Source organism: Poecilia latipinna, unplaced genomic scaffold (assembly GCF_001443285.1).
Source record: "Poecilia latipinna isolate Pla-1442-1.1 unplaced genomic scaffold, P_latipinna-1.0 Scaffold789, whole genome shotgun sequence".
In the NCBI taxonomy this organism is placed as follows: domain Eukaryota; kingdom Metazoa; phylum Chordata; class Actinopteri; order Cyprinodontiformes; family Poeciliidae; genus Poecilia; species Poecilia latipinna.
The window spans coordinates 1-12,593 of record NW_015113405.1 but is presented as its reverse complement, the minus strand read 5'-3'; the positions used below and the strand labels follow the sequence as shown (position 1 = coordinate 12,593).

At 37.1% G+C, this 12,593-nt stretch overlaps 1 protein-coding gene across 1 annotated transcript; it reads right to left on the bottom strand.

Annotated features, from left to right (window-relative positions):
• Positions 1-8,289: 8,289 nt before the first annotated feature.
• LOC106956103 (T-cell leukemia homeobox protein 3-like) lies at positions 8,290-12,585 on the bottom strand (the record flags this gene model as incomplete). The annotated part of the gene is made up of 2 exons (XM_015046696.1): positions 8,290-8,949; positions 12,344-12,585. Coding segments are annotated over 2 exons (459 nt in total), but the record flags the coding sequence as incomplete, so codon positions are not given.
• Positions 12,586-12,593: the final 8 nt, after the last annotated feature.

Sequence of the window (12,593 nt, the reverse complement as noted above, 5' to 3'; positions counted from 1 at the left end):
ATCTCATCTGAACAGAGCACCTTCTCCCAATATCACTTGATTTTATTTAGGATAAGAGTATAAACATTTTGAGAACCAGGTATAATTTTCCTTCTACTTCATTTTATTTACTCCACATTTCTTACATAAAAAATCAGAAAATACATTACTGTAAATACATCTGTCATAAAAAACAAAAGCTCTAGCACACCAAATTTAATGAAGCAGGATTGCAACAAGAACCAGTTTATGCACCGCAGGCTTGAAGCACTTTGTCACCAGCCTGTCATCAAGACAGTAGTGGAATCTAAGACAGATGCCAAACATAACACTTACATGGGGATTCCCAAAGAGCAGTAAGTAACACCTTGCATGTCTTTGTCTGGTGTACAATGAGGGAACTATAAAAAATAAAGTTAGTGGATGGAGAAACGCAGGAGTGAGAAGCTTAAAACAACCGATGCACCTGGCACTTCACTTAAAACACTCTTCTGTTAACACCTCTGCTGTGTGCCAAGTCTTGTGCTAATAGCTTTTTTGGGAATCACCTTAATGGTGCAAAAATATTATTTAATGCCAAAAGTTGCTATTTAAAATGAGTTGTTTGATGAGTTGTTAGGCATTGATATACTAATTTTAACACACATCAATATGTCTTTGAGATAGTTTGCATCATACTTTTATTGCTTTTTTGTGATAAAATCTCGATTTCTTCATTGACGTATGGTGAGATTTACCAATGTGTCACTACTAGGTTTAAATCTGGATCAGTGGGAAGAGTCATCATGCGATCCAAACGTGTTGATGTGGCTTTGAGCATTGGGCTAACCCCAAGCTGCCTGCTTACCTGTGTATCGCTGTAAGACTGTGAGTGTGTTTGTGAGTGTGATTGGGTGAATGTGCCTCTAAATTCAGCACTTCGAACAGAAGAAAAACTACATAAATTTAGTCAGTTTGCTTTGTTGTGTATACAGATCAACCTCTTCTGTTTTAAATAGGTGTCTATAAGTACAGTAATAGTTTAGTGAAGATACTTAGTCTGGTTTGATTGAATGACTTTTGTTTGTGTTAAGTAGGAAAGAAAAAGAAATAATAAAAGAAGTGTAGCAAAAGTTTTTCCATGTGTGTAGAACACAATAGTGAAAGCTTCAAACATCACAATGTTTATTAAAATACTACATTTAATTATAACTTTTATTTTTTGTACTGTTTTCCAAAGCATTTTATAGTCTTTGTAATACTTTCACCATCAAAGCATCAAGTCTGTAGATGCTCACCTGATTGCATTGCAGTGAGTTTGACACATTTCCTGCCTTTTTTATCACTTTATTAATGCACAGACATGTGTGCATAACATAAATCTACTCTCTTCACTTTATATTCCTGGTTCAAAAACCTAAAGGGAATATGTAGTACCACAGAAAAAAAAAAAAAACAGCTCAAACTTTGGGATTGTAAAACATTATTTTTAAGTTCCTCTCTGATGACTGATCCACCAGTAGCTGAACTCTATTGAGCAATCAAAGCAGCAGCTGCTGATGAATAAAGGAGTTCAGATCCTGTTTGCACAGAGGCTTGAAAAAACATTTTTGTACTGTCAGGACATGTTTGGAGATTAAGCAGAAGGGGAATGATATTGACAAAAAGTAATTATCATATTTGCTATGCATCTTCAAACTAATGATCTAAATTAATATTGTCCCTCATATTTACATATTTAACAAACCATAACAGTAAAAGTCAATATTGTACTTTGGAGCATTATTAGTATGATGATTTGCTCTGTTCATGCTGAAATGTGGTTGGTAGGTTTTAATCCGGTACTGAAGTCTGTATTTGCATTTCTGTTTGTGTATGGAAATGTGTGCATATATAGCCGAAACGTGTAAGTGAGAGGAGGAGATGTGTACCAGTGTTTTGTGCTAGCAGGTTATTTTAGCGTTGAGCTGTCAGCGAATTGAAAGAGCTCATCATTCTTCACCTAAAACAGCTGCCGGTTAGTCAGAGACCGGAGTTTCCTGCTGCTAACTGTTGATGATTCTAAAATGTAAATTTAGAAATATCTTGTCTGTGCTGGAGATAGGCACCAGCAACCCTCCCGACCCCACTAAGGGACAAGGGTGTAAAGAAAATGGATGGATGGATATTTAACATATGGATATTCTATACTTCTTTCCCATTTCTTCAGCTCTGCTTTCATTTTTGATTTATTTCTTTATTGATTCATCAGCCATCTTCTTTTTTTTTTGGTAGATTTTTTTGCCTGTATACACCTGTTTGTATGAACAGCACAGTATGAAAAAAACTTCAGATAATATTAATCATTTTTAAAGATGTTTTACTGCTGAATGCTAAAAAATTATATTTGTTTGACACAATTTTTGGGAATTAAACTTTATAACTTTATCACTTATATGTGCTGAAATTTAAAGCTGAACAGACTTACCTTATGAAACAATAAATTACACTTTTCTTAATATTTCACAATATATTCTCCTGATTACAGTGTTATTATTTTTACTCCTTGAAAATAAAGAGTTAAAAAGTGCTATTTTTTAACTCATGTTAAAAAAATTGCATTGTACATCTCACACTATACTATAGTATATTTCTGAAACACATTTTGCTTCATTGTTGTTGATAAGATAGAATTAGTGGAATATTATGAAATGATGCTATGTTCTGATGTTGATGGTAGTTACTGCATTAGTTTAACTGTGTGCATACCTATACACTCCGGTCACAGTTTCTTTCTATTTGTAAAACTTGAATTGTAAAAGATACCATACAATAAGGAATTTGACTTTTATCAAAAACAATTTTTTAATAAAAACTGGAACTTTAACACTTTCAGCATCAGAACTATTACTGAAGAACTTTTATCACAGTGAGGGGTTTTCTGTGGATTTTCTGTGCATATTTCTCCTGCTATGGTCCAAAAACATGCATGCAGGGGTAGAATGGTTACTCTAAATTACCCTTAGATGTGAGTACGTATATGCACGGTTAAATGTCGTTTGTATCCCTTAGTTTTTAGAATAGAAAACAAAACCAAGTAGTCTAGGTCACACCTATGGGTAGAAAATATAACCCAAATCATGTTGTTTTTAATTCCTACAGTGTATAGAGTATAAGAAGAAGTCAGTCTATCTGTTTGAACCAGTTACAACTGCAAACATTTTCTACTCCCAAATTATGAACAATACATTTAGCTGTATTTCTGTTCAGAAGCCAAATCAAACAGAAGACAATTCTCCAGAAATTACATTTGAAAAATAATCTATTTGTTTTGCTTCCCACTTTTCACCAGACCTTAAAAGTGTTTCATTTTGCTCATGTTTGTTCTTTTATTAAATTTGCCTTTGAAGAATCCTTTATGCTGTTACTGACCAAATATCATGAGAATACAGGATTCTTTCATGCATACATAAGTACGATAACATCCACAGTGCCCATGTTTGTCTTCAATATAATTCCTTTGAAATATCCGTTGTTTTTTATTATTTTCCAAGTGACTCAAGCTAACGGACCGTGGCAGGATTTCATTGTCAAGGACCATGAAGGCTTTTGTCAACAAAGCTTTGCATGTCAGCACATTAGAAGTGAGCTAATACACTTCGGCACTTTCTCATAGCGTTTGCTTTTTACTGAAATCAAGCAGCTGTCAAAGCATAAAACTGGTTATAAGCACCATGGAGTGATATTATTACATCTGGTAGTCAGAAAGTTAAAGTCACTAAATTATTCCTTATAGGCAGGTGTCAATCAATTTTTATAAATGGTGAATGGATTTTACTGCTAATGCAAAACAATTTCATCTGATAGCAACAAAACTGAATAGTTTTGCAAATCGATTTAGTTTTAAATTAAAATTAAGACTTTAATGCTTTTCAGTGATAAAGTAGCAGAAATTGTAACAGCTGCCTTAAATGTTTACTCTATTGCTCAAGAAAAGAAACAACGGATGAGTATAGACAGAGCGTGACACATAACTCTGTGCAGTGAATAGCTTTTAGGTGCCTCTGTTCAAAACAAAGTGCTTGATAGGAAGCCTGATAGAGTGTGAGCCTTGTGTGCTTGCCCTTCTCGTGTGGTGACATTTTATTGGATAAGGACACAGCGTTTGGTGGCAGAAGGAAGACAGTGAGAAAGCAACAAAAAAAAGAAAAACATAAAAAAAAAAAATATTTAAGCACCTGTAGGAAAACACAAAGCATGGGTATGAAAACAGCAAACGCAGGAATTTTTCTGAAATGGGCCAAGTCACGTCTTCAAGGTCTCTGGGGGTGAGAGATGAAAGCAGGATGGAGAGGAGGAAATGGGGGTTGAGAAGGCGTCACCTGGAGATCTGCCTGCTACTGACAGGATCCTAACCAGGCAAGACGTCCTGAAAACCTGACTTACTCCGGCACTGTGTCAGGTTGTCTGGGGTGGGTGCACATGCAGACAGCTGTTTCGAACCACATTGTCAAACCGCTCAAAGCAAATATGAGGAGGCTTAAGCAAAACACACACTCCTTGTGAAATGTGGTATTTGTCATCAGCAGGTACAGCCAAGGCTAACAAGAGGCCAGTGTTGTGCTCACAGTCCAATAAAAACGAGCAATTTGGTGCCATGAAGAAGAGACGGAGTACAACAGGGAGCGTTTTTTGGGACGTTTGTGGCGATGATGGCTAATTTACAAGCAGGGAACGTAAATGATGTGTTTACTGTTCCTCTAAACAGGCTGTTTTTTGTTATGACTGAGATGATAAACACTTCCACGATAAACTGGATGCATTGATAGCGAGATGTTTATGACTGTCTGTGTGTAGGTGGCGAGGATTCTTAAAGACAACAATCAGACCAGACAAAAGGGTGGAGGAGCCGCGCTCCAAAACAGGAATGATTGTTTTCCCAAGACAAACGGCGCTCAGTTTAAAACATTATTGTCATGCCTGCAGTATATACACACACACACACACAGTTACAGTAAAAAGGTGCGCCCTCTTGTAATTGATGTTATTTTTCCATGTCAATGAGGAATGATAATGATTTGATCTTACCCAGGTTCTAGAATAATCAAAATCAAACTCTTAGAGTTTAGAAACACACAAGAGATTCCACACTGTCACTAGTGTTGAAGCAAAAACTGTGGAGGTACTAAGTGGTGCAAGATGGTTGCACACCCACGTTTAGCAGCAAGCGCCCGATGGTATCTTCACGACTTTATCATTCTCACATATCGCTGGGGGAGGAATTTTGAGACGTAACGTTTTTTATACAATATTGCTCTATTGTTAGCGGGAACCAGCTTTAGCCAAACATGAGCTGTTGGAGAGAAGATTCAGAGACTACAATCCCCAAGCTTCACCCTTCCACCACCATGCTTGGTAGACATTATGAGATAATTCTACTGATGTGCTGTGTTTATTTCACTAAACATCTCGTTATTCAAGAAACATAAATCTAGAAATCTCATGCTATATACAGAAGGAACTCAAAGCATTGGATGATCTGATCTGTATTACAAAGAGCATGTAAATGACCTTATTGCTCAAAGGGAAAGAAATTGTGTTAACACACATCTGTATCAGAGCAGCTTACCAACTCCGCTCCTCCATATTTAGAGGTACTTAGTTTCCAAACACAGCTTTTCCGTTCTAGCATTACATTTAGTTGATAAATAATACCAGCATGGAATCAGGTTCACTTGAGGTTAGGCAAATAATGCTGGAACTATTCAAATGAAGTTTTCTGAAAGTTATTCCTTCTGTCCCACTTTCAGAACATAAAACAAATTACAACATTTGACAAACATAACCAGAGTAAATAAAAAAAAACTAAAAACTTTTCAATGATTTCATTAAATGAAGAGAAAAACCTGTCCAAATCAACTTGGCTCAAGTCATGTTCCTCTAAACCTAAAGTCTCTGAGGTCATGATTAAAACAGGACACACCACAACCAATTAACAACAAAAACAGTAATAATTAAACACAAAATACAAAACTTTAAAACAAACAAGTCAAAACAAAAATTAAACACGAACCAAACCTGGACTGGAGCAAAGCTAAAACCCAGTTTTGACTGGGAACAGTAGCCCACTGACACCTGGCCACGCCCACTTCACTTGAAAGGCACAGAAGATGAGGACACACACAGTTTGGGGTCCTCACTCTAATAACTGCTTGTGCTGCCCTTCACATCCCATCAGCCATTTACAATAACAAGCAATGAGTTTGTGACATCGCTCTTCAGCTGTTTAAATTCAGGCAAAGTGCAGTTAACCTGAACACCCTGTTTAAGGTCGGGCCAGAGGAGTCCCGATTTAACTCTTTCACTTCACTAGCCTTTACTTTTACTTTTTTCTCTTTTTTTTTACTTGTTTTACTTTTTACTTTATTTAGCCATCACAAGTCAGACTTGCTGGTGTGCTTTTGATAATTGTCCAACAGCATAACCAATGTGTTCTTGATCTGAACAGCTGATAGCTGGGCATTTCCCTTCAGGATTTTCTGACAGGAAGCAGAATTCATGCCGTTTCACAGCAGCTGTACAGGTGCTGAAGCAGCAAAGCCTCCCCAGACCACCACTCTGCCACCACCATGTTTGACTTCTGAGCTGATGTTTTTGAAATTTTACATTTGTTTTATAATGTAACAAGAAGCACATTTTCCAGAATATTCTACATTCACCTTGTCAGTACACAGAATATTTTTCCCAGATGTGAGTTGGGTCTTTGTTTTCTTCATGATCAGCTGTGGTTTTGACCGGGGAACTCTCCTATGGATGTCATTTTTACCCAGGTTGTCTGTAGTTAATGAACTCTGACCTTAAGTGAGTCAATTGATGCACTAAGTGCTTTGGATGTTTTTTCAGGATTTTTTCACCTTCTGGATGAGTTGCTGATGCATTCTGGGAGTAATTTAGGTAGGCAAGGCACTGAGATTTACTAGGGTTTCATATTTTCTCCATGTCTGGGTAAAGTTCCTTCACTTGGGTTTGCTGGAGTCCCAATCATTTTTAAAATATTTTATTTCTTTTTAAGAGATTTTATGATTTTACAATTAGGAAATAGTCGGTTTGGCGAATGAAACTTAACCCAGATTCAAAATGTTTGTTGATCATAGCTAATCTATAATTTAACAAAGTGTCTAAATGTTTTTCAAATTAGGGCCAGGTTGGTTTGAATAGCTGTTTTGCTTAATGAAGAAAATCTGATTATCTCTGTTTTTTTTTGCATGATAACAACACTGAGTTATTAATTATTTGTGCAAGGTCGATTTACCTTGCACAAAATATAAATATATTTTTATACAAAAAATAGCCCTATTAATGCAAGTATTTATCTTCATTTACAGCCAAAAGAGACAAGGCAAACAGGAAGACTGGAAAGTGTGAGACAACCTGGAGGAATGACACAAATATAATGTAATTAAGTTTTCTTCCTGATCTGCTGAACAAATGCTCCTTTAAAATTAGAAAACAGTAAATTGCAGAAAACAAACAAACAAATCCAGGTTTCCTCATTTTAAACCTATGCAGTACGGAAGCAAAACTCATAGTTTTTTCTGTCCCCACGTTTTAGCTTGTGCTGGTATTGATTTCAAACTTTAATTTATCCATGGAGGGTTTTTCATACTGTCGTTTGGCACCACCCTGCTCCACATGCACACATGGGAGCTGTAGTCATCAGTTTTTATGGATTAAAAAATAGCTACTGTGCTCTCTTACAGATGCAGGTCTGTTGGCATCTTACCTTTGGGTGGTTTGAAACTTTAATGCGTAATCACAAGTAAATCCCATGAGGCTGACTGCTTCCTAAAAACCATAAAGCATTATTGCGTCTTTTTCATAATGGAGATAAAAAACACAGACAGTCAGTTGGTGAAAGAACCCAACAAACAACAGAAAGAGGCAAGAAAAGCAGAGAAGTTGGTCATCATTTCAAAAAGTCACAATATCTTTTAATATAAAACACTTTTTTAACATAATGAGGAATCCATCATCAGGACCAATCCACTACTACTTGAGCTCCGCAGCTGGGGAGGAGATCCACCTCGACTGCAGCTGACTTCGGTGGGTCCTCCGAGTGCACACAGAAAAGGATTGAAACATGCATTTTACTACATTGTACAAAGTCATAAGCGAAAAAATGGAGGCTGTATATTTTCCGTCACTGGCAATGAGCCTCCTGCTGCCTTGCAGGATGGATCCGGAGGCAAATGAGGGGCAGTCTCAGTAGTTGGGCATGTACAGAGGTGTCCATTTGTTTCCTGGCACTTAGTGGGGAAAGTGCCTTCTTCTCTTTTAGACCGACAGCTGAAGGAAAAGCGGAAACTTGGTGTAAGGCAGGGTATGACTCAACAGACTTTAGATTTCTTAGATAACACTTGTAGACTTGCTTAATTTTGACAAACAGCATCTAAGTGTGGCTCCTGTGCTCTGAGGTCCGCACAGTGTGTTTCTGTAGATCCTGACAGTAACATATAGCCGTCTCTGTCTACGTTCGCTCCCCCACCATGTTGCTGGTAATGATCAGTGAGTGAGGAAGCTCAATGTCCACTCAGTCTTTCCCTGCAAAGCAAGCACCATTTTCCTTTGTCTATGATCTCCCAGATTAGTGAGAAGATTTTAGAAGAAAATGAGGAATTTCCTCACTTTTGTCCTTTTTATTCTGACGGCACTTGGATATAGGCATTTCATTCCAAACTTTGTCCCTGTCCCCTCCCTCCCTTTTCTCTTCCAGACACACATTCACACCCACACGGTCACACCACAGAAGCCACAGAGGTGACGGAGGTCACCTTATTGTCTTCTGCCCAAGGCTGCAAGTTCTGCAGGGCGTAGAGGGAGGAGTTATGCAGACAGAGGGGATCTGGCTGCAGCGGTTGGCTCAACGTCTTCTGGAAAGCTTCCTGCTGAAGCTGCAGCATCAGCCGGTTGGCCTGCTGCCTCTCAGCCTCCCTTTCCTCTGCAGTTTGTCTCCTGTAGGAAGGAGGAGACGGACGGTGAGCCGAGAATGCTTTTAAACCAAAATTATGCCTTGTTTTATTAGGCATGTACAGGAAAAAAACATGTTAAATCATTGCATTTTAAGCAGGGTATCAAATCCAGTAATTAATTTGGGCTGGTTAGTTTTTTTTGTTTGTTAGTTTTTTTTGTAATTTATTTATTTATTTATTTATTTGACTTGCCGAAAACAATAAAATAGGGCAAAACCAATATGGACATTTAAATATGTGCAAACAATTTGGTGACCTTAAAAAATCAGTTCTGAAAAATATTAAAAATAGGATAAAGGAAAACAATGCATGCTGCACATGAATGAACCAATTCATGTGCAGAATATGATTTGGCAAAAAACTAAATCAGACAAAATATAAAATTCACAATAAAAACATTGCAGAAAAAACTAAGATAGAGCAGATATTATGAACAAAAAATTATAACAATAAAATATGTTGGCTGCAAATATCTATTTTTTAGGAATTCCTTTTTTTGCTGTTATTTTTGTATTTTTATTTAATAAATAAAAAGTAATGTCTTGACTACACTGTTTAAAAAATAGAAAACTATTATACAAAGTGAATTAAAATATCAAAATTACTGCATTATGAAAAGGTAAATTCTAAGAAAAATAATTAATCAGAAAATGTTTTACAGCCAAAATGCTTTAAAGAGAGAACATCTTAATTATATTTCCACGAAAAAGGAACAAAATAATAAATTAAAGTAAAAATGTATTTTCACCATTTCTTTAGTTTTATTTATTTATTTATTTATTTATTTATTTATTTATTTATTTATTTATTTATTTATTTATTGTAAATAAAAAAGAAAAACACGTATTTACAGTAATTGCTCATTCAAAGAAGTCATAAACTAAAGTGCTAAAATCAGGTACTGCTGGAATTTAATTAAAAAAGTAATTCGTAACAAACTTAAGTTTTCTTACAAAATCGCAGAAATGGTAGAGCTTTTATTAACATTAATTTCCTAGAAAGATCATTAATAATATTTTTTCTGATGAGTCTAACGTTATGCAGAGAGCAAGGCTGCAAACAGAAAGGGAAACACGTTGCAGGTGAAAAGCTGCTCATCTACAAACTGGTTGCTCCACCTGAATATTTATTCAGCTCCTGTACTGCAGGATTAGCTCCAGGCTGATTGACACGAGTCACAAGAGCTCGGGAGGAGCGGTGGGAGGGTGTGCCTCAAGGTGAAAACTTACATCTGCTTTTCCGTTTATTTCAGAGCAACACCAGTAAAGCACATCCTGTACATCCGGTAGGACCATTAGTGGAGGAGCTAATACTGACATGGGGATATTTGAGTTCCTAAATGTACCTCCGTTTCTCCTTGGATGTAGGTGAAATATTGATTTTATTTAGAATCTATATGATTAAAGAACTAACCTTAACATTCAGATCAATCACGTGTTTGAAACATTACTAATTTAGGACTCTGTTCTTGATGTTTGTGCAAATTGTAGCAATAAATCTTCAGAAAGGAGAGTAGTGAACAAAAAAAGCTGCTCAACAGCGAAATCTGAATGGTAGGTAGGAGTCAGGAGCACACCTCTGAACACCCCCTCTTTCACGCACACCAACCTCCATCCATTAGCCACACATTATTGTTAACAGCATTATCATAATCCGATTCCCCGGCTGTTGATTCGATCATCGTCTTGTTACCAGCGTGGTCGTCACGCAAAGACATCCCTCACGCTCATCCGATCAGAAGCAAGACTAACGGGGGGAGCGTGGCATAAATCTCAGCAAAAGTAGGAATCAGAAAAATGAGTTAAGCCAATTCCCCCGTTGCGCTTGTGACATGGCGCTCAGTCAGGATACGCTTTGTTGGTGTTTTATTGTGAGCAGACTCATTTTATTACAACCGGTGGTGTAGACTCAGACTGGATGATGTAATTGTTTGGAGGATTTTCATGTAAAAGCAGTTTGTTTTTCTTTTTCTGCAGCAAAATACAACAAACTACAGAACCTAACAAAAGTATTTATGCCATTCTAACCTTTTTAGAATAATTTATGTAAAAGCAACAAACTTTAAAATATTTTGTATTGGAATTTTTTTGACATTCCACCTTAAAATAATGCATAACTACGAGATGGAAAAACTTTTTTTTTTTTTTTGCATTTTGCATTCAGGCCCCTTCTCTTTTATAGCACCAAATAAAATTCAAAGCAACCAATTGTCTGTAGACATTGCTTCGTTAGGAAATGGAGTTTGACAGCATCATGCTGTGGGGAAGCTCTCCAAAGTTAAAGGGAAAATGATTAGAGACAGCAGGAGAAGCTAAACATAAAGCCAGAGCTGCAAGGAGCTGGTTTAGACAAGGTTTGACCAAACTCTAACTGAGAGTTTGTGCCAATACTTACAAATTCATGTTCATAGCAACTCTTTTGAAAAGAAAATTAAAATGAAAAGAAAAACTTGTAGTTTATAAACATGTAAAGCTGCAAAGCCATAAGACACTTGTAAATTGTAATTTCCTCTCTACTATATGAATGAATCTAAGCCACACTTTTTAGATTTTAATTCACAACTCAAATTCATGCTTTATTCATCATTTTCTTTGCATGTCAAAATCAAACATTATGTTATGTTTCTCTCCCACACAGAATCCCAAAAATATGCAACCAAGTTTGTGGTTGTAATTTAAGAAAGGAGGTGGTATTAAATTTGTACTGTATCAATAAATTTACTCCAACCTGCAGAAACTTTTTACCTGTTTTCTAACTGCAACGGTTATAAAAAAATAAAGTCATTTAAAAAGCATTAGGGTCATTTAAACATAAAAACCCTTAAGGTAATGACTTAAGGTAATTTAGCTCTCTGTAATTTGCTTTTGAAATATGCGTCCTGCTCCTTTAACAATGGGCAGGGCATTATAATTTAATTTTCTACTCGTTTACCTCCAAATGACTATAAACAACAGTTAGAATGAAGTGAAAAAGCATGTGTGTGTGTATGTGTGTGTATGGATTTGGCAGACGGCTCCTCCTGTGAGTGTTTCAGTATTGCTTTGGACAGCAGGTTTCTAAAAGGCCTTTCAGGAGCCTCACCAGTAATTGTGCTTGGTCAAGCGAACCGGCCTCGACAGGCAGCTAAGCTAAGCAGAATAGGTGTTGAGTTTTACAAGCTCTTCAATGCTTCAGCTTCAGGCCATTGTGCTTAAAGTAAGACGTAGGTGAGCAGTTTAAAAAGGAGGTGACATCCAGAGCTGTCAGTTTATGACAGAAGTAAAAGCTGACATCCTTGTCAGGTAAAATGACTTAAATCTCTTTGTTTTGCTTTAAGGGATCCGATTTGAAGTGAGGAAAACAGAAATAAACATCCCTTCCCCTTTCTTCAGTCTTACCGCCATTTTGTCCGCCTGTTCTGAAACCAGGTCTTGACTTGTGCATCTGTCATCTTGAGGGCCTTCGCCAGAGTGGCACGCTCAGCTGACGCCAGGTACTTCTGCCGATGGAAGCGTTTCTCCAGCTCACAGATCTGCACCCGACTGAAGGACGTGCGGGGCTTTTTTCTCTTCGGCGGCGTCCGGTTCTGGTAGGGGTGGCCGATGCGGCGGGTCACCGAGAAGGGTGAGAGGGCGGCTGGAAAATTGG